The sequence below is a fragment of the Cucumis sativus genome, chromosome 5, assembly GCF_000004075.3.
Source record: "Cucumis sativus cultivar 9930 chromosome 5, Cucumber_9930_V3, whole genome shotgun sequence".
In the NCBI taxonomy this organism is placed as follows: domain Eukaryota; kingdom Viridiplantae; phylum Streptophyta; class Magnoliopsida; order Cucurbitales; family Cucurbitaceae; genus Cucumis; species Cucumis sativus.
This window is the reverse complement of record NC_026659.2, coordinates 659,544-684,404: the sequence shown is the minus strand read 5'-3', so window position 1 is coordinate 684,404 and position 24,861 is coordinate 659,544. Positions and strand designations below refer to the sequence as shown.

Genomic DNA, 24,861 nt, shown 5'->3' with positions numbered 1-24,861 from the left:
ATGAATGGTTGAAGTAAATGGGAAGGGAATTAGGTTATTGGCGAATAGCGGGTTAGCTTAGAGATTGGGGGGGTCCGTTTGATGAACACCATAGATGCAAATATACTAGCGGGACAAATAGCTATCCCTACATCAAACTTTTTCTTCTCCGTCTTTAGGCTGAAAACATCCATTTATGAAATTTAAAAAAAGAAGTATGACCCATCAAATTGAATAATCTCCTAAAAATTGATATGATAGAATGGATATATGGATGAAAATATTGAAAAGGAGATGGGGTGTAAAGAAAAGAAAGAGGGAAGAGTAAAAAGATAGGAGAGGGGGAGGGAGAGGGAGAGGGCACATGGTGAATGAGTGTAGTTTTAACGAAGTTGTCGGAAGGATATTAAATAAGGAGCCACGTGATAGAGAGTGAGGGAGATAATTGTAAATTTACTTTCCCCCTCTCCAAAATTCCACCACTATATATCCTTTTTTTTCTTCTCTTTACTATTCTTTCATTTTCAATTAATAAAATCTAATTTGACAGCGCATAAATTCTGTACCCATTTCCTCTCTCTCTCTTTTAAATTATATAATTTCTCTATGTCTTTCGTATTTGAAATTTTGAAATAATAGTTTCTACCTTCAACTTATTTATTTCATAGTTGACTTCACAAAATTGATGTTTATGTATTATCAATTTTCTTGTTTATAAAATTATTGATTTCACAGTTTTTTCTTTTTCTTCTTGACTTGGCTTCTTATCTATATAATTATTATCAATTTCTCTCGTTTTGTTTCGTTTTTGTTAATTTTAAATGTAGTTCAATCCAGATATTGTACTTAGTTGAATAAAATAATCGTATATTTAAAATCTCTCCTTACTTTTTATATTTTAAGTTTATGTTTATTAGGTTTTAAACAACATAATAGATAGGTAGATTAGTAATTTATGGGCAAAAAAGTTGTATACTTTTTTAAAATATAGATATTTATTATTGGAAAATTTATGAAAAATTTGAGAGACTATGTTAAATTATTTTCTAAGATATGCATTTTCTATGATTTTAAAAATGGAGTATTGATTAAATATTATTATATAGTGTGGCATGAACAAAGTGATCAATAATTAAACTAGTTGAAAATAATCATTCACAATTAAATACTTTGAATTTTTATTTAATATATTTTTAAGTTAAAGTATATAGGGGGGTAAGAGTTTGAAGCTCCAACTTAACTTTATTAAAACAGAAGTATTATTCATTTCATATTAGGTCTCAACTTTTTAACCACTAAGTTATGTTTAAGTTGTGAATTGAATATTATTTTATTTAAAAGAAATTTCATTACTATTTTATTGTCACATGTAATGTTCTTAAAAGTCTAGATTTGGTTCTTAATTTTCAATTTTTTTTCAATCATATCTCCTATTTAATAATAGTTTTGTTTATAAGTGTATATATATATATATATATGTATAGTAAAATGATGATGGGACTTTTCAATTTTCTTTTTTCATTTAAATCTCACACCAATATTTGTTTTCAATCTCCAAAACAAAAATAATAATGAAAAGGGAAATAAGATTATGAAATAGTTATACCTTTTTCTTTAATTAAGGGTAAAAATTAAAACAATTGTTTAAGACTATGATTTAATTACATTTATAGGATGGCATGTGACGATGTGAAGATTATAAACCTTAATTAATTATTATTATTATGTTTTTTGCGTGTGAATTTGTTTAAGCATATAGAAAATAAGTTTGAATTTATTTAATCTGTCTAAGGAATCAATTGTTTTGCTTATACAATTCGTATACTGATTATTCATTTGTTTAAGTTAAATTATTAATCTAAGTTATCTCAATTCTGATTTTAAATATGCTTTTTAATAACGAAGCAAACATCATTTATACTTTTTCTTTTAAATTAATTGAATTCAAATAATATAAAATTCAACAAAATGGACAATATTTATCTTAAATTTTTATTTACTCCATGGGGTATAAAAAATTTATAACTTCACACTTAAGTTTTGGGATGTAAAGTAGATTTGAGGACATTATTTTAGAACCTTAGATTATATTCTATTAGTATTTTTTATAGAAATACTTTTTTTTTAACATATTGTAATTAATCCTACCATAAGTAAATACTTGATGCTTAGTATAGGTTGCAAGCTTGACATATTTAGTCATGTCACTTATACAATTTATAAAAATATGTAAACATTGAGAACTTATAAATTAACTACAAATTGGAATTACATTAGCTAGTTTTTAAAAGTTGATAGTAAGTAAAACAAAATTGTATGATATTTATTTATTATAAGCTAAAAAAATTATTATGAATTAGAAATACAAGATTTCATGTTAATTTTCGTGATTAGTAACATTTAAATATTTTGTTTGAAAATTTTAAAATATTCATATTAATATTTTTAACACATGACTAATTTGATCATTCATTTGTTCTTTAACTTGTAAGCATGTGTATTTTTTTCCTTGAATGAACAATGTGATTGAATAGATTTATCTTTAGAAGCATTTAACAATTGTAGGTGTGAACATTGATTTTACTTACAAATTATTATTCCATGTGAAGTGATATAAGAGTGAAGTCAGCTAGATAAATTAAATAGAGGCATCAAAGAAATTTTTAGTATGGTGAGGTAAGAAATTGAACTTCCACCACTTAAATATCACTAAATTAATTTCGTTTTGATATTTACGAACAGAAATAATGGATAGTTTGAATCGGTAAAGTCAAATTTTTTTTATTAGTTTACTTTTTATTCTATCACTCGCTAGTTGAATCAACATATATTATGTGTTATTATAACATTACAACTCATGTCGACATGTTTATCAATATTCATATATTTCTATGATCAATTCAACATTCATACAAAAGATAAATAAAAATTTTCATTATATCATACAATTCATGAAACATTCAAAAAAAAAAAAAAAGTTGTAAAGATGAATGTAATAAAATAATAAATATTTTAACTTATTTTAAAAGCATAAGATATTTATATCTTATTTAAAATTATTTTTTAAAGTTGATATTTTTCAGAATATCAATAAAAATCTACTATTATATTGGTATTTTCAATGCAACATTAACGTAAATTGAGATTTCAATATTTCTAACAATATATCATCGTGCCAACATTTTAAACTTTGGTTATTATTTATTATTAAACTTCCCTTATTTAATCTAACAACCATGTTTATATTATAACACAAAGTTTTTATTGTTTTTTTAAAGGTCAAAAGATTCAACTCTTTTTTATATAACTAAAATAGAAACTAAATTACATGAGCGTTTTCAATATATATAATTTATTTTTTCTGAATAATAGAAAAAGAAGAACCCAATATTTTCATTAATTAAGGTTTAAGTGTAATTTAATTAATGAAAATGAAATTAGTTGGCTGGCAAGAATAAGAACGTAAAGCATTAGGTTTTTGATATTATTACTTATCATTAGCATCAAGATTAGACAATAATTGTGGCTGTAATATATCCAATAGCCTCGAGATGCAATGAATCATTTATAATAATAAATACTTTAATCAAAATATATATATGTGCATTATTATCTACTCATTATTGAAGAGAAAATTAAAAGAAAGAAAGGAAAGAGAGAAAATTATTAAATTAGAAATGTAAGTATGTGAGGATTAATTGTATTATTATATTATTTAACATATATCTGTTTTCATTTTCAATATTATCTCTTCTTAATTGATTTATTTTATTTATTTAATTTCTTAAAATATATCTTTGAAATTAATATGGGAAAATTGCAGGGGAAAGAAATTAACTTTTAAAGTTTCTTTTTATTACTCGTAATATTGTATATTTATACATTGCAAATGTGAGAGAAACTTTGAACCCAACCCTTGAAAAGAAATGCCTGAATTTAGCCACCTTTTTTATATATGTATATATATAAAAAAGAAAGTATATTTAGCCACTTAATTATATATCCCATTTTAGCTTCTCAAATTATTATTTTTTTTATAAAGATAACCAATAAGTTGAATATTTAGCAACATTGCAATTATCCTAAATGTTATAGAATGAACTATACATTGACACAATTACACTAAACTTAAAGGGTGAAACTTATACAACTAAAAAAATATGATATGTATATATAATGATGTATGTTAGGGAAGACGAAGTTGGAGATATGTTCATATAGTACACAATATAGTATGATATTGTCGGGTTTATAAGATAGACATGGGGATGGTTTTGGTGTGTAATATAATGTATGAGTGGGGAAGGTTAAATTAAGAGGAAGAGGGGGGGAGATAGTGGAAAAGTAATGAAGAATGGGTTGACAATAGAAATAAATAAAAAGGAGAGAGAGAGAGAGAGAGTATGAGTATATGAGTACAGGGTGTAAGGGTAAGGGAAAATCCCCCTAACTGCCTGGCAATCTCCATCTCTACAATATCATTCCCACATGCCTCTTCCCCTTTTTCTTTCTTTTAATCCCACTGTTGTTTCCCACTTCCTTTCCATTTCCTTCTCCTCCTCCTCCTCTCTCTCTCTCTCTCTCTCTCTCTTTTTCATTTATTATCCAACTCCTATCTCCCCTAATTAACCCCTATTCATTTCCTTCTATTGGATTCACTTTGGAGTTTCTTGTTGTAAGTTTAATTTTTTCAATACAACAAAGTGAAACCACATTTTTGGATATAGCAACAACATCTAACTAATTACTAAACCTTCACGTAAATACTTTTGTTTTAATCCCTTGTTGATATTACCGTTGAAAACTGGTTGAACTTGAAGCTATAAAAGTATTGGTGTAATGTTCAAATGTAATTATTTTCGTCTCAACAAAGCACTTTAGGTATTATATAAATTACTTCCCAACAACATGGGGTGGTGGCGCAGTTGGCTAGCGCGTAGGTCTCATAGCTTAGAGTGATCCTGAGGTCGAGAGTTCGAGCCTCTCTCACCCCATAAACTCTTTTTTCGTTTTTTTTTTATTTAAATTTTGTTGTCTTGAAATTATATATCTAGTTGACCTCTCAATATCTTAATTAAATATGCTAAAAATATTTCCTAGTAAATTTTTATATTTTTTACTAATTTAGAATATCTAACTCATAAATTAAATTCAATGACAAATAACTTAATTGATTAAAACATATACATATATATATTTTTTTATCATAAGTCTATATATCAAAGTAAACATGAGCAAAAATCTAAAGACCAATAGAAAACTAAATTCAAAACTCAAGTATAAAAAACTAGACTTGAAAGTAGAACAATGATTTAACAGAGATAGGTTGAAGCACTAATTTGCCATAGCATAGAGGAATGCTGTTTGGCTAAGATTTATGTCCCTACAAAATAAGGCGAGGCAAGAGATTATTGAAGGAAGTCCAAAGTAATTAAAAGGGTATTACAAACTCTGCACATAAAGGGTATCTTATTAAAGTGTTGGTCTCTCTTGAAATCATCTAATTTGGGACAAACCATTTGGAGCCCAAAAAAAACCATAGAATATATATAAGAATATGCAGTCCAAAGGGGTTGAAAAATTAAATTAAGGCTACAATAAAAATACAATGGTCCCCCAAGTCCAAAGGTAACACCAAAGTTTAGAGTTCAAAGCTTAGGTGACAACCCAAAGTCCATCAAATCAACTCATAATAATGTTTTCTTCATAGTTTTGAAAAGTTCCTAAAAGTGAAATTCCTTAGGGTTCTTATAAAAGTCAACAATAAGATATGATATGGTTCTATCATTTCTATTCCGTAGAATAAAAAATAATTTAGTATTATTCCACTTAGGTTAATTAGATTTTAGATATTTGTAAAATTACGCCTAGCTTCAAAATAATTGATATGTAGTCAGTCCTTAAAAATTAGGTTAAAATTAACCTCGATTTTAATGATCAAACCACCTATTTTACCTCCATAGGGTTATCTTGATCAAAATTTTAATGGGTTTTTTTAGTAAATAATTAGTCTTTTAAAATCTAAAATACACAAAATGAAATTAGATGTTTTGGGCCTTTACTGGGCTTTTCTAAACATGAGGAGAAAACCCTATAAGGCCCATCCAAAGCCTTTGCCTCTTATTTTTCAACTTATGAAAAAACCCCTAACTTTTATTTATTTGTTTATTATTATTTTGAGAAGTGCTTCACAAGAACCTTAACATTATAATTTTAGCATACACTTATTATTATTGTTATATATATATAATATTTGATTTTTCAAATTGTTTTATATTTGATTGAAGTTTTAGACACTTGGACTCTAAATATGTGGTGAAATGATCTTCCATATCGCACAAAACTCAAAAAATTGTGAGAAGAATTTTCGTGAAAAGGACAATTGTTTTAAAATGATTAATTAAAATGTCAATTATATCAAAATATAAGAAACAAGTCATGTTTCTTTATTTTTTAAAAATTATAGAAAAGTATAACAAATCAAATTATTTTCTGGAATAAATATCAAGTTTGAATTGTCTTGATTCTTTTGTATTTTTTGCAGATTGTATACAGTAATAGAATTAGAACGAGAGAATATAAATAAATAATTCTCATTCTCCAAATATTCGTATTATGGTGACGTAGGAATATTTTTTTACAAAATTAGTCCAGTTTATTATTTTAAGTTGACTACTTTTAGCCTCTTTTTTTAGAATCATTAATAATAATTTTACAAATCATTGGCTATTACATGTTATGATTAATTGTGCTATAAATTAACTTTGATAGTTTGGTAAACGTGTAACACTTTCTAATTCACACGATATTACTCATTTAGATTTGTGTTGACCTAAAAAACGTATCATCTATCAACTTATGTCGTATTATAGTTGAGTTGTTGATCTAATTTAAAAACTTCTTTTAATCAAATAAAGTGAAGTACTCCATAGCGCATTCTTATGTTTATGTTTGTTAACATATCAGTTTTGGAAGAACGTGTCTGTTCGATTCAATATAAAAAATTAGTTAAGAAACATGTAATATTAAAATATTTAGAGATGATTAGAAACTAAACTACATGTATATATAGGCTTAAATTATTAAATTTGAAAGTGGGTTTGGGGCAAAATATTAAAAAAGGAAAGGAGAGAGAAGAAATGAGAAAGCATATTTGGTCCGATCAAGAAAATATATAATTGGTGGTATCATTATCACAAACATTGGTTCATTTAGTCAGAAACTGTCTCCTTCATTCAACTAATTCACAAAGTATACAATTATTTAAACAAAAACCCAAAATTTAAAAATTAACACAAACATAATAATTTCGAGACTCCCTAGAATATTTCGAACAATACCTTCAAAATGTACTACTTTCACTTCATCCATTAAATTCTATATCATATATTTTTAATCTCTAAGTTTATTGTATGAAAAATATAAAACCTGGAGAAATGAAGTAAAATATGAGAATCAATCGAATGAAGGAAGACATGAGGTGTTAGCACATTTTTATTTAAAGAATTGAGAAGGAAACAGAGAGGTAAACGGAGACGTCCACGTCGAGGGCCACGTCAGAGAAGTGGTTGTGGAATTGACAGTGACAACAAATATATTTATAAATATTAGAGGAAGAGAGAAATAAATGACATTTTAAGGCATGGTTTTAGTGAGAAATTAATTGATTAACCAATCAAATGAATGATTAAAGAATTGATTAGGAGATGGTGTTGATGGCGGAAGGCGGAAAGGCGGCATCCATTTGAATGCCGCGTGTTTGTTTGTTGACACATTCATTTTCAAAAGAATCGTGGTTCTCTTCATTTGAACCTCTCCTCAATTTCCTTTCTTTTCTTTTTTTCTCTTCCTCTCTATTTTCCTTTTGCCTTTATATATATATATATATTTATTGGATAGTTGTTTAATTAAAATCATAATTTATTCATTCTTACCCCTTTTAAATATTTAAATTTATGACTTTTCCATGCTAAATTAAACTTAAACGTTAACGAAGTGATACTGATATAAACGAAGATTTTAGATGGATGATCGTCTACTTAAAAATCACATTTTTATAACATAAAATGTGCACCTTTAAACAATCAAAGTTGAAATTGATTTTCTAGTTTGGTTTTTTGTTTTAAAAAATACTCCATGTTATTCTATTTCTTCTTCGTTTTTGATGTGTTCTTTAAGAGCAACCACTTGTTCCTAAGGGACATCTCTTGACACCTAATATTTTTAATTTCTTTCAATTGTCCGTTTGTTCTTTCATAAGAAAATGTTAGGTTTATATTTAATAATTATTTAGTTTAGTATTTGACTTTAGGTTTTTTTTTGTTAAATAATAAATTTAGTTTTTAATGGTATGTATAAAAATTCAAATTTAATCTCTATAACTTCTGATTAGAGATTTAATCTATATAGTTAGAATAAAGTATTCATAAATAAGTTCAGTGGTAAGAATAATTTAGGAGAATTTTATTAAACCATGGAGAAATTTTATTAAATCATGAAAACAAAGTTCTATTTTTTACCATAAACGAACAAAATAATTTTTGGTTTTGTTGTTATTTATTTTTAAGTGCGTTCTTATCAAAACCAAACTTGGTTAAAATTTTATTTAACAATTTTTAAACAAATATTTGAATTCTTAATCAAACTAAAAATTAAAATAACACTGCTCTTTTGGTTTCTAACTAATACAATTTTTTTCTTACTTATAAAATATTGAGTTTTAAGAAAGCTTTGTTCTTATTCCCATTAATATTCCTTTTTAAGTAACCATGATGTATTAATGGAAAAATAATGCCAGATCAAATCTAAACAGAACTTTCTATTTCCAATAAAACAATATAGAGAAGAAATTGATGATTACGACTATTACTCTAACATCTAAAATGAAATTAGACACAAACATTTTAAGATTAGGTGATCATAATTTTGAATTATCACTATTATTACTCTACAATCTAAAATCCAACGTCCCATTGTATGACCTATTTCAACATATTTGCTTTCGTACATAATTTGATTTTTCTTTTGGAGTAAGGACATTATTTAAAATCTTGAATTTAAAGAAGACACAAATACTCATCAAAGTCTTAATACGATCATTTGTATTATTTTTGAATAATTTATGAGAAAAATAGATATTTTATGAAGTTGTGGGCTAAAATGGAAAATAAAACAAATTGATTATAGACTAACAATATAACCCTTTTAAATGTTCTAAAATAGACTCTTAATTAATTGTGCCTTTTTCACCAAATTCTAATTGTGATTTAATAATTTTTGTGTTGTGCTCTTAATAAGTAAAAATGTAAAATGATAATTCTAGGGGTGTAGAATTAATCAAATAAAATAAAATAAAAGTAGATTTTTATAAAAGTTAACATCAAGACTAACATTTTCATTATTTTAAAAAATAATAACTAAGAAAAATGGATACAGAAAACATCAAAACGAAAGAAAATGGACAAAATTAATAAAATCAATCAAAACATATTAACAAATTGATTAAATTGGCTCAACTAACGAAATGGACATCACTAAAATTGATATTGGAAATGATAAAATTGACTAAAACCAAACAAATGGCAAATTGACCGTCTCTCCTTCAATTATTTCATACTTAATTATCGTGTATATATCTGCACCATAATTACAATTTACACCTAATTTTTGTGTTAATTTCCTAAACTCCATATTTCTAGCATTCATTTCATATTCTTCATTTTCGTGTTTGGTATGATTTCACTAATTAGCTACGATTAATGAATCTAATTTAACTTCGACGAATACACCTTTTAACAAACAACTATCCTTGAGAGTCAAGCGACTACTACTACCTCTTTGAGACATACTTAAACGGTCACCTTTGATTGTCAAAACTTTCATAACGCAACTTTCGTTGACGAATACTTATCGAAAATCATCTTTTCTACGGTCTACTTCGATCATTTACAACATCTTGATTCTAGGGTATCAATTCAATAAATCATAGACATAAATTTCTTTAAAGAAATGACTTTGGTGATAGAATATAGTTAAAACTTAAAACATTTCATTATATAAAACAAACCAATATAACTATGATGTCAAGCATTTTGTGGTGCTCTCTAATTTTACATTGAATTACAAGTTTATTGTATCCAGTTTTTAAAGTTCATGACTAATTATTCTGCATAGTTAGTTTTTTTAACAAACGTCTAAATAAGTTCTTGCAACTTTAATTCTCAATTATGTTTCCAACAAATTTCCAAATTTTAAATTTTGAGTCAGAATTGGTAAATATTAAACTTACATGTGACATTTTAAGAAAGAAAAATTCATGCACATAATCACAAAAATCTCACAACACATGTATTTTATTTTTACATCTAGTGCATCATTGACCAAAACCATCAGAATTCAACTGATACCAAGAGATGTATGATTAATTCATACTTTTATCATTATTTTTAATGTTAATATTTAATAATCCACTGTATCTTTCAAATTGGGTAAGAATTACTATACACAAAATCAAAACCCAAGTAATTATTAAACACAAATGCAACACAACCCTAAAATATGAAGAGAGGTTGATGGTATAAACTATTGTTTTTGAATAACAAATACAAAATTTTACATTTATCTAGAAACACACATTTTTTCTTTTATAAAAAGCCTTCACATTTGTTTATAAATTTATCAAGTAAGTTCATTTTCTTTTAACATTTATGGGAAAAACTCATCCATGTAAACTTTACAGCGTATGAATTAGAAACATATTAATAGTAGAGCATGGGTGAAAGCAGCAGTAGTCAATATGAGTTTATGGTACCACCGCAGGGGTAGAGGAGAACTTTAAAGTTCCATATGAACAACATCCAAAATTCCCAAACTTAGGTACATGAATCTATTCGTCATCTTATTATACTTATTGTCCTATTTACATTACAATACTATATTTATAATACTTTTTTAAAAAAAGAAAAAGCAAATCCAAATAGTGTCAGATAATGCCTCCTCACCATCTGATCTTCCCGAAAACACCCAAATCCAAAGGCTCAAAACAAAACAAACAAACCCCATAAAATATAAAATCCTCCGCACGAGTGAATGGTCTGTAGGTGTTGCATTTGGCTGTTTCCTTAGTCTTAAATTTCTCTCTCTTTTTCTTTTTTTCCCTTTTCATCTTCTCTTCTTCGTAGCTTCTCAGCCAAACCCTATTCTTCCACCAACCATATCAATTTTTTCAATCATACCCATTCTCAAAAAAAGAAAAAAAGAAATACTTTTTTTGGCTACCCACCGACCCTATGCCTTAAAAATCCCATCTCCACTTCACAATCTTTCCTCACTTGGGGTTTTGTTCAACTTTTGATATTTCCAAATGGGTTTGCTCCGCTTCTTTAGAGTTAAGAGAAAATCCAAAGTTGCTGATAAAAAAACCATTCTCGATGCTCAAATTCAACAGAGTTTCTTTGCTACAAGGTTTCGTTGGACTGAGATCGAGTCTCTCACTAAGAATTTCTCCACTCTTGTCGGCTCCGGCGGCTTCAGCAACGTTTATCTTGCTCGGACGGCGCCGGGGATGGCCGCTGCCGTTAAGATTTTAGGCGCTAGCGAGCGGCTTAACCGAATGTTCCGGCAAGAATTGGACATTCTTCTCAAACTCCGTCATCGTAATATTGTCAATTTCGTTGGTTATTGTGATGAACGAGGTGAGAAACAGAGTGACTCTGTTTTCTTTTTCTTTCTTCTTTATTCGTTCAGTTAAGAATGTAAATCAATGAGCTGTTTTTACCATTTTTGTTTGTTGATAATAATTAAGTTTGGATTAGTGCAAAAGAAAAAGGAAAAAAAAAAGTGGTTTCAAATTCAGAGAGGAAACAAAGGAAAAGAATAAAGCAAAAAAGACAGTAAAGGATAATGCTTTCTTTCAAGAATAAAAGCAATTCAATTATTTCAATTCCATCTTCAATTAACCAATTATTTTAACTTAATAATCCCATAATCAAGGTTTAACTTATTAATTTATTTGAAAATTGCAGATGAAGGAGCTTTGGTATTCGAATATGTTCCAAATGGCAACTTACAAGAGAAGCTCCACCGACGGCCAGCGGCGTCGGTTCTTCCATGGAAAATCCGGCTACTCATAGCTTTTCAGTTAGCACAAGCAATCGAATACCTCCATGAGAAATGCAGTTTACAAATCGTTCACGGCGATATAAAATCATCAAACATCTTACTAGACGAGCAATTGAACTGCAAATTATGCGATTTCGGGTCTGCAAAAATGGGATTTTCGTCCGCGGTGGGGAACCCATCATCATCATCCTCGCCGTCTAGCCCATTCAGAGCAAAGCAATTGATGATGGGATCTCCAGGATATACAGATCCCCAATATCTAAGAACCGGAATCGCCTCAAAGAAAAACGATGTTTACAGCTTCGGCGTTGTTCTTTTAGAGCTAGTCACTGGGAAAGAAGCATTCTGTTCGGAGAAGGGTCAAATTCTGACATCAATTTTACCTCCGGCAGTTCGCGACGGGGGAGGAATTAAAGCGTCGGAGGTCTTGGAATTAGTTGATCCAAAACTCTGGGGGGAATTGGAGGTGGATGAAGCAGGGGCGTTGATAGGAATAGCGGCGGAGTGCGTGAGACAGCCGCCGGCACCGAGGCCGAGGATCGGAGAGGTGGTGGAGATGATGAGGGAAAAGATGGGGAGTGTTGGGGAGGTGAAACGTGGCAGTAAAGGATTGGATATGGGGAGATGGTAAAAGAGAGAAATGTAAATGTAGATATTATTAAATGTAAAAAATGGTTTGTTTGTAATATTTGGAAGGGAAGAATATTTGTTTGTTTGTTTTAGAGAAGGAAAAAAAGAAGTGAAAAAAGAAGGGAAGTGAAACGTGGAGGATGGAGTACACGTTGCCATCACCGACGATGACTTGTTGTCCATAACACCAATTATTTTGCCAACAGATTTCGAATTATGTGGCTGCCAATTGTAGGCCCCATTTTTATACCTCTTTATTTAATATTCATACTCTTTTTTTATATTTTTATTATATATATATATATATATTATGTCACCCCATTTTGTTTATTTTATTTTTTTTAGCATGCAAATAAATAAAATATATAAATTTAATAAAATTTTCCTAGTCAATGTTTAATTTTAGTTGTGTTCTATTTAGTATTTATTTTGTTTTTTCTTAAACAAAAGGTTTATTTTCATTTCTCATTCTTCAACCAAAAAATTTCGACCAATTAAATTTCGTCACATCATTACAATAATTTGATTAGATCTGGTTAGTCAAAGTTTTTTCGTATCCAACCCAATTCAAGCCTCGATGAAAAATTGGACTAATCAAGAGGCTTGAGCTTGCCAAGAAAATAGGTCCAAGTCCAAGTCCACCTGAAGCCCATGAAGTTTCTCTATAAATAGAGACATTTGTCATTCATTTGAGGAGGTTTTTGGTTGAAAAAAGAATTGATTCAAACTTCTAAGTTCATATCTAACCTCGAGACCAACAACTTCTGAAAGATTGATGACTTAAAAGATTAAACTTTTCTTGAATTCCAAAGATTAAACTTTTCTTGAATTCCAGAAGATCGAAGTTCAAATCGACTTGCAACTACAACACCCTGAAGACTGAAGATCAATAAATTTTAAGTTTTAACTTGTATTCGAGAGAAGACATCAAATGAGTAAATACCAGAGATTGTATCCGTTATATTCATCAATATATCAAAATTAAATTTCACGAAATACATCTTTTCGAAATCTCGTGTGAACACTCATATAGAGCAAATTTTTAAAAACATATAAAAATCGTTTTTGTTTTTTAAATTTGGGTAAGGATGTAAGTATTGTATTTAAGAAAGTTTCAATCGTATAAATTTTAGTTTGGATGGACTATATGTATAATGTCTTAAAAGACCTAAATATTGAATAGAAAGGAAAGGTAAGATCCACCAAGTATTTTTGAAAGAAAAACAAAGCTATAATATATAGATAGATAGATAGATGGAAAGCATGTTGTATTCAATAGTAGTCAATGATCGTCATTTAATTTGGTTGGTTGTTTAAATACTAATAAAGAACCTCTTCAATCGAGATGAATTGACTTGTGGGGCTTAGTTCCTTTTAAGTCTTTTAAGTTCTTTTTTTCACTTAAAGCTATTGTTTCATTTGTTATGGCACATTGGTGAAAGAAAAAATTTAAGTAATTAATGAATAAAGTTTATAAATATAATTATATTAACGTTTTCGAGTAAAAGACCGTGTTAGTTTGATATAATAATATTAAATTTACTTTCGCTCGTCAACTTAAACTTTTTAATTAATGAGTAAAAGGACTCCTCAAACTCTTCCAACTACATTGTTATTTTTTGTCATTCACTTTAGGATTGTTTTGAGACAAATATTGACAACATTTTGTTTAGGTTTAAGTCAAACTCAATATTTCAAATAATGGTTGTTAAACTTGTGTGAATATTAGAGAGTACTGCAACATATATATATGACAAAAACTAAAGTTATATCTATAATTAATTAATGATCATAATACACAAAGCAAAAGGGAACATTTAAACACAAACATTATAGCTAGCTACCACCATCACTATCAACGACGGAAACTGCTCACCTCCGGCAGAACATCTATTCCATCATCTTTATGCTTCACGGCGGTGTAGGTTCCGGCGCCAACGATGGCCCCAAGTGTAGGAGCCACCATGTATATCCACAGTTCTCTGTAATTTCCAGCGGCGACCGCAGGGCCTAAAGTCCTCACTGGGTTCATCGAACCACCGGTGGATGGCCTATTATATATATCGTTCATACGTACAATCAATTTTCATACGTTGTATTATCTACTTTCATTTTATTTTTGGTTTCACTCGAGATGTAATCAATCCTCAAAATTAAAGAGAAGAAAGAAGATAGAATTAGAAATATTGACCCTGCAATAAGAATGTTGAGCATCACTGTAGCTCCAACTCCAATTCCGGCCAACTCTCTAACCTGTGACGATCAAGTAATGTTGATTATTATGCTATGAAAAAACTTACAATTAAAGAATGTTTTTTTTTTTTTTCCCTTACAGCTCGAGTATCTGTAGCAACAGCAGTGACGACAAACAAGAGATTGAAGGTAATGAGGAATTCAAGAGCAAAGGCTTGACCGGTACCAACGGACGGAACTGTGACACCACCAGACATGAAAGGGTGAAAAACGCCTTTAAGAGTGAAGGAGGCACATATGGAAGCAGAGACCTGGGCGGTGATGTAGGCAGGGACATGGGCCCAAGCGAAGTGGCGGAGGGTGGCCAAAGCGATGGTGAGCGACGGGTTCAGGTGGGCACCCGAGATGTGTCCTATTGAGAGAATTACGATCATCACAGCTAGGCCGGCACATGCTGCGTTTCCGATCAGTGACATGGGGGAGTTGTACTTTTGGTTGATGATGGGTGCAGCTGTTGCACCAAATATCAAGATGAATGTGCCCACAAATTCGGCTGCCACCTTTGTATATCACTCAAATTCTCTCATATTAGCTAGAAGCTCCGTTCAAATTCCAAATAGTTTGCTAACTTTTAATGATCGAATCTTCAACTTTTGAAATCTTAATTTATATCTCATTCAACTATATTGAGGCAATACTTTTGATGCAAATATTAGAAATAAACTTTTCGTTTTAAGTAAATCATTCTTCAATTATCACAAATTATAAAGTTTGCTATATAATTATGACCAAATCTTTGTTAAATTTTCACATTTTGGGTTGGTTTTTTCTTTCAAATATTGATAACAAGTAGATAACAAAACAAAATTTTTAGATCCATAATGAAAAGAGAGTTTAAAGTCCTCATCCAATTTCAAAAGGGAAAAAAAAGTGGTAGCATTCTCGAGAAGTAACTCTGATAAACTTGATTTCTTGTCTTCAGTTTCACCCATAACTCATAAACATCGTCATTGGGCCATATTAGTTGGGCTGACCAAGCCTATGTTTGGGCTAGGCAAAAGCCTTACGCCCCCAATCATAAGCGTAGGTAAAACCTTATGAGGCCCAATCATAGTTTAGGTCAGATTCTGCAAGCCCACACCTGGTGTGTTTGAAATAAAGTGTTTAATTTTAAAAGAACCATTTTATAACACCACTCCAAAAAAATTTTGAAGCATATTTTAAATATTTTTCATCCAAAAAGTTCAAATAAAAATGTATTTTTTAATAAACATTTTTTCTTAAGTTAATTCAAACGAGCAATTAAGCGGAGCTTGTCCTTATTATAAATTGATAGTAGTTGAAATTTTGGGAATAATAACTTTTTATCTAATAATTTTTGAACTTTCCTTTTCATATATAATAATAACTTGAAATTTTAGTTGTATATCTAATAGGTTGCTGACTTATTTAACATTTTATTAAATTTGTTGAATGATCTATTAAACATAAAATTTAATTTTCTCTATAGCAAACTTGATCAAAAGTTAATATAACATTATATGTTATTTTCTGTTACCTATTTTACGTATGCTTTCTATTTATTTTTTTGTTAATAATAAATTTTTAATTCGGTAAAATAAATATTAGATACAAGTTCTTATTTGGTATTTATAATGTTCAGAAATATATTAAACACAGATTTTTTTTTAAATACTACCGTTTGAAGAATTGTTTAAATGTTGGCATTGGCATTTAAATTAAAGATATTAATTAAAAAGTTATCTTTCTCACACTCTTTTGTTTACTTGTTTGATCATTTAAAAATATCATATCAATATTTAAAATAAATGTAAAAGGAAAAGTCGAGTAATTTTAAAAACTAAATACATCTATTAGGGCTAAAAATTTAGTCAACACAAAGAATAATATTTTACGATAGAGATTTTACCTTTCGAGTGAGAGAGACATCAAGAGTGTGGCTTCGCTTTGGGGAGTCTACATGTATACACTCGAACGCCATTAGCTTCTAATGTTCAATAAGGTAATAACTCTCTTTTCTCGTCTTTTATCTTCTTCTCTTCTCTAAAAACAAGCTTTAGGGTTTACTAATAAGAAAGAAATCAAACTTTTAAATAAAGTTAAATTTAGTCCATATAATTACAACTTAACTTCTACCATTTGATGAAATTCACTTTTAACGTACAATTTATAAAATATTTGTCGTTTATCAAACTATCCTAAAGTTTAACTAAGCCACAAAGAAAATTTTAACTTATAAATTAGGAGATTAAGTTTAATTAACTTCTCTTACCCATAGCCAAACTATTATTTTTCAAGTTCGTCAAAAATATTTTTTTGGTATCTTAAGTTCATTTTATATCTTTATTATAAAATAAAGAAATAAAAATCAATAAAAAAACTAGACAATAATTAACAACGAATACTTCCAGCTCTAAATTCATAACTCACATTTACTGTAATTAAAAAACAATAGTAAAGACTTCCAATTAAAATTGAAAAGATTTAGAGAGATGAGGATACCTGTATTCTTAACATTAACTCAAACCATAGTTGTTGGAGATTCATCATTTAATAGATCATTTGCCATCTATTTAAAGAAGAGAAAAGAGTGATCTTAACGTTACACTTCTTTTTCTTTTTTGAAAACTTAGAGACAAATAATGCATTAATGAATAAATAAAAGTCTACTGCTAAAAGAGGTTCCAACTTGGCAGCATCAAGAAGACCAAGTGGGAAGCTCAAATAACCACAAGTTTTTTTTGCTTACAAAACCAAAAAATTAAGTCTCATTAGATCACTATAGAGCAAATTTTCATAAACATGTTTTAGGTTTGAGAATTTGATTAAGAATTCAAGTGTTAAAGAAAACAAGCCTATAAATTTTAGTCAACTAGCATTAAAATTCAACTGAAGCCAACTAGGCAGGGAACCATATTAATTCTTAGCAATGGAAACAATTCTTCAATGTGTGTGGGGGACCTTACTTTTACCTTGATGCCTTCATAAATTAAATGATGGTAACTTTATTATAAAAACACCTTTGTATGATTTTAATATTGTTTTTCTTTAGTTCAACCAAGATTTCTCATTGTTATTATTATATTCGGATTCATCGAAGTCGAAATGGTATGGCTCAATCTTTGACTCATAAAGATATAAGGAAGAATTTGTTTGATATTGATCTTCTTATCCCTTACAAATGAGACCACATAAATTTGTAATTTTATTAGCATTTTTTTCACACACACATAGGTTTTCTTTCTTCAATTTATCTAGAAAACTAGAAGGGGGCATCCTAAGGTGAACAATTACACATAGCTTATTTGAAGAATTGTTTTCATTTGATTGTAATTCAATATTTATTGTCTCAAACAAAAGAAAAAAGGGGTGTGGGGAATAGTAGTTTGGATGTGCAAAATGACAATGATTGTCTCAATTGGCCTTTAAATGTTTAGGCATAGTCATAGGCACATTACGTACGTTATGATATATATGATTGCTCTTATGGTCAATTTAAAATTATATTATTGGTCCCTTCAATTAACGTTTAACTATAAATATTAATACGATGAAATTTGAAATAATTTTACTATAGTTTCTCAAAGTTTTGCTATTGCAATATTGATTTTGTTCTATATTCCTACATGAAAATTTATAAGCTTTCCATCCACATCTCAAGTATATACGTAGATTAGATAATATTAAAATTATATATAAATATAAATTGCATACATCATGGTTTATTAGTTTTTATGATGGGGTTTATTTCTTGTGTCATAATTTTTGTTGGAATACAGTATATTGTACAAAATTTCTAATTTACTTATGGAATATACCCTAACTTAATTAGGTGACAACTTAATTGTAATATATAAAATGTGATAACAAGATCAATATATATCGATGCTACACTTATATAGTATAACGACTAATTAATCAACGTGCTTAAATGAACATAAAACTGTTTATACTATCAATTTAGATGTTTGATTTGCCCAACTCACACATTATCAAAATGAAAAAAAGAAACAGCCAAGTAATGCAAACCATATACTAAACAAGCCCATACATTATACATATATATCACAAAGACCAGATGTGTATTCCACATTTGATCACAACCATAAAGAGAACACAAAAGTTTGTATGTTTTTACAAAAGAAACCCCGAAATTAAAGAACTGAATTCGAAGACGGCAAGTAGAAACCAATTACGCATATAAAAACACCCAACATAGCAATCTGAATCGAGACGATTATATAGTCTTCAAGTCTCAGTAATCACCAATCGCCTTTTCTTCTCAACTTTATTATTCCACAAATCACACAACAGTACACTACTTATTATTTTATGCTATGCATAGCCAAATTATTCGCACCGTCTGAATTTCAACGCCGGAAGCTCCTTACCTGCGATGGAGCATCCACTTCGTCGTCTCTCAGCTTGACGGCGGTGTAAGTCCCGGCCCCAATTATTGCCCCAAGCGTCGGCGCCACCAGATAAACCCACAATGCTTTGTAATTTCCAGCAGCCACGGCGGGTCCCAAAGTTCGAACAGGGTTCATCGAACCACCGCTTGAGGGCCTGACATTAATGCCACAAAAGTCTTCGTTAATTATGAATGGCAAAAAACGATTCCTTCTCTCTTTTTGGTTCTAAGTCAAAGGTTTTGGGATTACTTTAAATTTTTAGTGGCCCATGGATGCTACTTCATCTTCAAACTTTTAATCAATCACATTCATTGTCGATATTTACGAGTGTGATCGAGGTGAAATGCATAGAGATAAGAGTTAACTCAATTAATTCATTCCATCCATCATTCACACGAAACAATGATGTAAAATTTAATGATTATAAAATAAATGGCTATAACTATATTAATCATTTGTATAATTATGATAAATGTCACATCCATCACACATCAATTCTCCTTCTTTTCAAAAGGAAAGTTATTTTTCCGAATTATTTTGAATTTTAAGGCTATTTTTCAAAAAAGGGTTCAAAACTTAACAAAAAGAAAAAATCTTTTCAAAAGTTAGAAGTATTTCTCATATAATTGAACCAAACTTCATAAGAACAAAAAAAGTTATTGCTTGAAAATAATGGGAAGAAAAGGACAAAGTGGAACTAAGAACACAATTTGTCGTCATTTATAAGTATATAATTAAATATCGTTGAAATAGAGATTCCTTTCTCTTTTGTTTTGTTATGAAATTATTGGAAAAAATGGAACACTATATTATGAAAGTGGGAAAAATGTCAACTTTTTGACACCTAATTGTGTACGTTTTGTTTGGAAAAATAAAAAAAAGTAAGAAATTGTTTATATTATTTAAACTTCAGTTGTAAATTCTCTACAAGTTGGGTTTGAGCTTCCAATCAAAGTGATATGAAAAGCACATGTTCAAAATTATTTGTTTTACGAATGATTGAGGTTGCTTTTCCTTTAGGAACGAAGTTTAAAATATATTTTGAGTGTATGAAAATCAATTACGAATTCATATCCGATCATATCTTTAACGTTTAATTATATAATACATAATACATAATTGCATATTGTTTTTGTTTTTATTAAAAAGGTCGGGATAAAAAACTGACCCGGCTACAAGAATGTTAAGCATCACTGTAGCTCCGACTGCAATTCCTGCTAACTCTCCGACCTAAAAGAAAAGGAAAAGATTTGTTAAAGAATACGAATGATCATGTAGAGCATAAGTTAATTAGGAAAAACAACATACCGCACGAGTGTCAGTGGCAACCGCAGTGACAACAAAGAGGAGATTGAAAGTGATTATAAATTCAAGAGCAAAGGCTTGGCCAATACTGACGGAGGGGACGGTGACACCACCAGACATGAAAGGGTGAAAAACCCCTTTGAGAGCGAAGGAGGCGCAAATGGAGGCGGAGACTTGGGCGGCAATGTAGGCGGGGACTTGAACCCAAGGAAAGTGGCGGAGGGCAGCAAAGGCAATGGTGAGTGATGGGTTCAGGTGTGCACCGGAAATGTGTCCTGTTGACAGAATTACAATCATCACCGCCAACCCTGCGCATGCCGCGTTTCCGATCAGAGTTTCCACGCCGTTGTACTTTTGGTTCACAATGGGGCCTGCCGTCGCAGCAAATATCAAGATGAATGTCCCCACAAATTCTGCTCCCAACTAGATATTAACAATGCAAATGGTCAGCTGTGGAGCATAATTAAATAAACAAGAAATTAATTACTATGTATAATAAGTCTTTCATCTCTCACTTTTATATCTAATTGATATTTATTAAAATTCATGAACTAATTGACAAACAAAAAGTCTAAGAACCAGAAGAACTAAGTCCAAAATTTTGTCTACCTTTAATTGCGTTTAAAAAACACGAGTTTTGAAGGGGAAAAAAAAAAAAGATGAGCTAAGAACTAGAAGAACTAAGTTCTAAATTTTTAATCAATATGAATTAAATTGAAATAATGTCTCTAAAAAAATTATTATGGACTCAAACATATATTAAGCTAAAATAAAAAATGTGCACTAAGATATTTTAAAAAAAATATTATTTTGTCGTTATGTTATTGTAAAATTAAGAATATCTAAATTAATTTGTAATAAGAAAATATATAGACGACAAAACTAATATAAGATACATGAATTTAAATTATACAAAAGCAATGTCATTTTCTTTCTTAACTTAAAAAAAAAAGTTCCATTGTTTATGGAAAAAAAATAGCCATCCACATAATAGTTTTGATTATCTTCATCAATTATTGTTTAGGTGCCTTCTCCCCATAGTTAATAAACAAATAAAAGGGAAAGAGATGATGCTATTTATTTATTTTTATATTTTTATTTTAAACTTTCAAAGAGAGCAATACCAAAATAAATAAAGTGTGAAAAAACATGATCAAAATATACTAAAAATATTTATAAAATATAAAAAAATTATATTTTATTAATATTGAAATTTTGTTATACTTTATAAATATTTTTACTAATTTTTTTATTTACAATATTTTCTCAATTTTCTTTTAATTCCAAATACTTTGGAGAACAAGATAAAATAGTTAATAGAATTACATCTAAAAATATTTTAAAATTTACATTATAGGTTTATTTTGTTATAGTTTTATTTAAAATTAAAATAAAATAATAATAAGGATAGGATTGAGAAAATAGATGCCTAAATTTTTTTAAAAAATATATCACATGACTAAATTTATAAATTAAAAATGAAGGAAAAGAACAAAGAGGGGTCATTTTAGGCACATAAAATTTGAGATCAATTATTGAGAACATAACCTTTTAAAAATTATTTAAAGAGATAGTTCTTCTGTTATGACTTAATAATTGAATGCTCAAAATGCAACAATCCAATCCAAGTCAGAGATGTCAGAATAAAATAAATAAATAAGTTTATATATATATATATATGTAAAAAATACTATTATGCTTCATTTCTTTTCTAAATGAACAATATTTATTTATAATAATTTAAATATCAATGGGTAAAATCCCAACACAAATCCTATAGAGATACACAACCAAAACCCATTAATTATTATGGAAACTTTGACCCTATAATAAGATCAAAAATTGTCATTTGGTTGTATCAAAAGTCAAAAATTGAAAGTTCTACTCTCTAAAAAAAACCACTATTTATTGTACTAATAATTGATATTATTATCCAAAAATATAATATCAGTTATTGTGAACTTAAATGCTGTTTAGATATTTAAAAACTCACAAAAAAAAAAAAAAAACAGTGAAAACAAACTTAATTAAATGCTAATTTGATCTATGACCTCATCTTTAAGGAGGAGGAGGTTCGAATTTTCCTATCAAGTGTTGTATTAAAGAAATGTACAAAATATATTCAAAATAGAAAAATACAAAAGCATAAATAGGAATTAAACTCATATTATGCAATAGAAAAAAAAAAATGGTACCTTGCGAGTGAGAGAGACATCAGGAGCAGGGAAATCAGTGAAGCACGTGTGAGGTTGGCCCCACGTGGGAGCATTCACGGGCAAACACTTACACCGCGGCATTGACTTCCGATCGTACGATAGAGAATCTACTCGGAGCCCGGAAAACAGCGGCCCTCCCGGCGTCCCCGGCGTCGCTGGCGCCGATGCTACCGGCGTTCCACTTTCCGATTCCGGCATTTTCTTTTTTCTTTTTTCACTAAACTAACTTCTGGGTATTTTTTTAAAAAAATCAAATATTTTTTTTTGGGTTTTTGGTTTGGAATGATGGAGATTTAAAAGAACGAAGTTACATGATTTGAAGGTTTTTATAAAGGTTGTTCTAAGGCAGAATTGGAAGCTTAGCCAGGATATTAAACACTAGAGTTTTAGTTTGGGATACAAGAGAAATTCATCTAAAGTTTTTTTAAAATGTTTTTTTTTTTTTTTTTTTTTTGGGATTTTTTTTGAAGGGGGTGATTAAGAAAGGGGCTAAAGTTACATGATTTGGAAGCTTTTATAAATGTGAAGTTAAGGAAGATTTGTTGAAGAGAAGGAAGCCAGGCTTAGTTTAATTTAGAACCTAAGAAAGATGGGTTGAATGAGAAAATCCAGAGTGAAGAAGAAAAAACCAAAATGGAGTTGTGGAATTAAGATTAGTTGAGAAAAGAGATAGGAAGAAAATGGGGAACAATGAGAGAGAGATAGGTTTAAAACGGGAGTAAGAGAATGGAGAGAAGAGGGAAGAAGGAAGAGGCAAATTTATAGAGAGGAACAAAGTCCCATGAAATACTGTTTATTATAATTATTAGTTTAGTATAAATTAATGGGAAAATTGTAAATGAAAAAAGAAGTTGAAATTAATAATGAAGAAAAGTCAATGGGTATGGACTTGGCTTTATACAGCTCTTTGCATTGTGATATAATGTTAAGAGTCACCCACTTTCTTTTGGGTTTCTTTTCCTCACAGTCATTCATTTCGCCCTTCTTCATAAACCTTCCTTTTCCTTTTTCAAAATATATAAAACAACAAAGAAAAATAAAATATCACCTCCTAAAGTGAGAACATTTTTTAATAAAATATATACATGATCACTTACTATGTAATTCAACGATTTGATTTGTGCTAAAGTGAGAGATTGTTTGTATATTTTTTTTGTTGATATATTTTTGTTTTTTTATGTTAATGATTTTAATCATCACCCTTCCTATTGTTAAACTAAAAAGAAATACTGATTTTTTTGAGTTAATATCCAAATTTTAAATTTTAATATCTAAAATTTAATTTCTTGTAGTGTTTTCAATTCTAACCTTAAACACAAAAAAAAATTAATTATACATATAGGTTCATCATTTAATACAATTAGAGGTAGATAGAGGTAGAGAGAGTGATATATAACCTTTAATTACATACAAGTGATCGTTGAGTTAGGTTCATATTAATTATTTAAAACTAAATTAGAACTTCACCCATTACATTACCAAAAATTACATTAAATTCAAGGAAAGAAATAAAGTTATAACCGAATTTGATTAGTTATACTCATGTTTTATTATTTGTTATAAATATTAAAAATATTCTAATCTTTCAACCAACTATACATATACATATAAAAATATAGAAAGGTCTCAATCATATATATATATATATCCATTAAAAAGTTGTAGAACTAAACCCACAAAACTAGGGTTTAGGAAAAAGGGCTGATATATACTAAACTAACACAAAAATACCTAAACCTCATTAAAAATCAACCAATAAACAATGTGGAAGTTATTGTTTTAATTTAGGGAATAGAATTTGAATCTTAATCCCCTCCATTCATCCTTAAAACATTAAAAGAAATAAAAAGAAAATAAATGGATACATATAAACTCTTTCATTTTTATTATTATCTACATTATCTTATTTTTCTTTACAAAATAAAATTATTATCTCTCTAGCGATGAAGCTTCACTATATCATTCTTGATTAATTCATTTCGATT

The 24,861-nt window shown here is 28.9% G+C and overlaps 3 protein-coding genes and 1 non-coding gene across 5 annotated transcripts; 2 read left to right on the top strand and 2 right to left on the bottom strand.

The window, feature by feature from the left end:
* The first annotated feature begins 4,889 nt into the window (after positions 1 to 4,889).
* Positions 4,890 to 4,973, top strand: TRNAM-CAU. Its single transcript is given in 2 exon segments — positions 4,890 to 4,927; positions 4,938 to 4,973. It is a non-coding gene; the product is annotated as a tRNA-Met (tRNA).
* A 6,083-nt stretch (positions 4,974 to 11,056) lies between these two features.
* LOC101212406 (probable receptor-like protein kinase At1g33260) lies at positions 11,057 to 13,009 on the top strand. Its single transcript, XM_004145840.3, has 2 exons — positions 11,057 to 11,672; positions 12,003 to 13,009. Exons 1-2 carry the CDS (start codon positions 11,342 to 11,344, stop codon positions 12,728 to 12,730), a joined length of 1,059 nt encoding a protein of 352 aa, XP_004145888.1. The 5' UTR covers positions 11,057 to 11,341; the 3' UTR covers positions 12,731 to 13,009.
* Positions 13,010 to 14,437: 1,428 nt separating this feature from the next.
* LOC101212485 (probable aquaporin NIP5-1) lies at positions 14,438 to 17,590 on the bottom strand. 2 transcript variants are annotated; one of them, XM_004145920.3, is made up of 5 exons: positions 17,446 to 17,590; positions 16,853 to 17,009; positions 15,063 to 15,482; positions 14,921 to 14,982; positions 14,438 to 14,780 (listed from the first exon to the last, which is right to left on the bottom strand). In XM_004145920.3, exons 2-5 carry the CDS (start codon positions 16,922 to 16,924, stop codon positions 14,585 to 14,587), a joined length of 750 nt encoding a protein of 249 aa, XP_004145968.1. In that variant the 5' UTR covers positions 16,925 to 17,009; positions 17,446 to 17,590; the 3' UTR covers positions 14,438 to 14,584. The 2 variants fall into 2 exon arrangements, with proteins under 2 accessions (XP_004145968.1, XP_011654661.1); XM_011656359.2 differs by having other exon boundaries at positions 16,853 to 16,986; positions 17,446 to 17,572.
* Positions 17,591 to 18,956: 1,366 nt separating this feature from the next.
* On the bottom strand, positions 18,957 to 23,616 carry LOC101212651 (probable aquaporin NIP5-1). Its single transcript, XM_004145841.3, has 4 exons — positions 22,856 to 23,616; positions 20,664 to 21,083; positions 20,524 to 20,585; positions 18,957 to 19,509 (listed from the first exon to the last, which is right to left on the bottom strand). The coding sequence occupies exons 1-4, from the start codon at positions 23,072 to 23,074 to the stop codon at positions 19,314 to 19,316; spliced, it is 897 nt and encodes a 298-aa protein (XP_004145889.1). The 5' UTR covers positions 23,075 to 23,616; the 3' UTR covers positions 18,957 to 19,313.
* Positions 23,617 to 24,861: the final 1,245 nt, after the last annotated feature.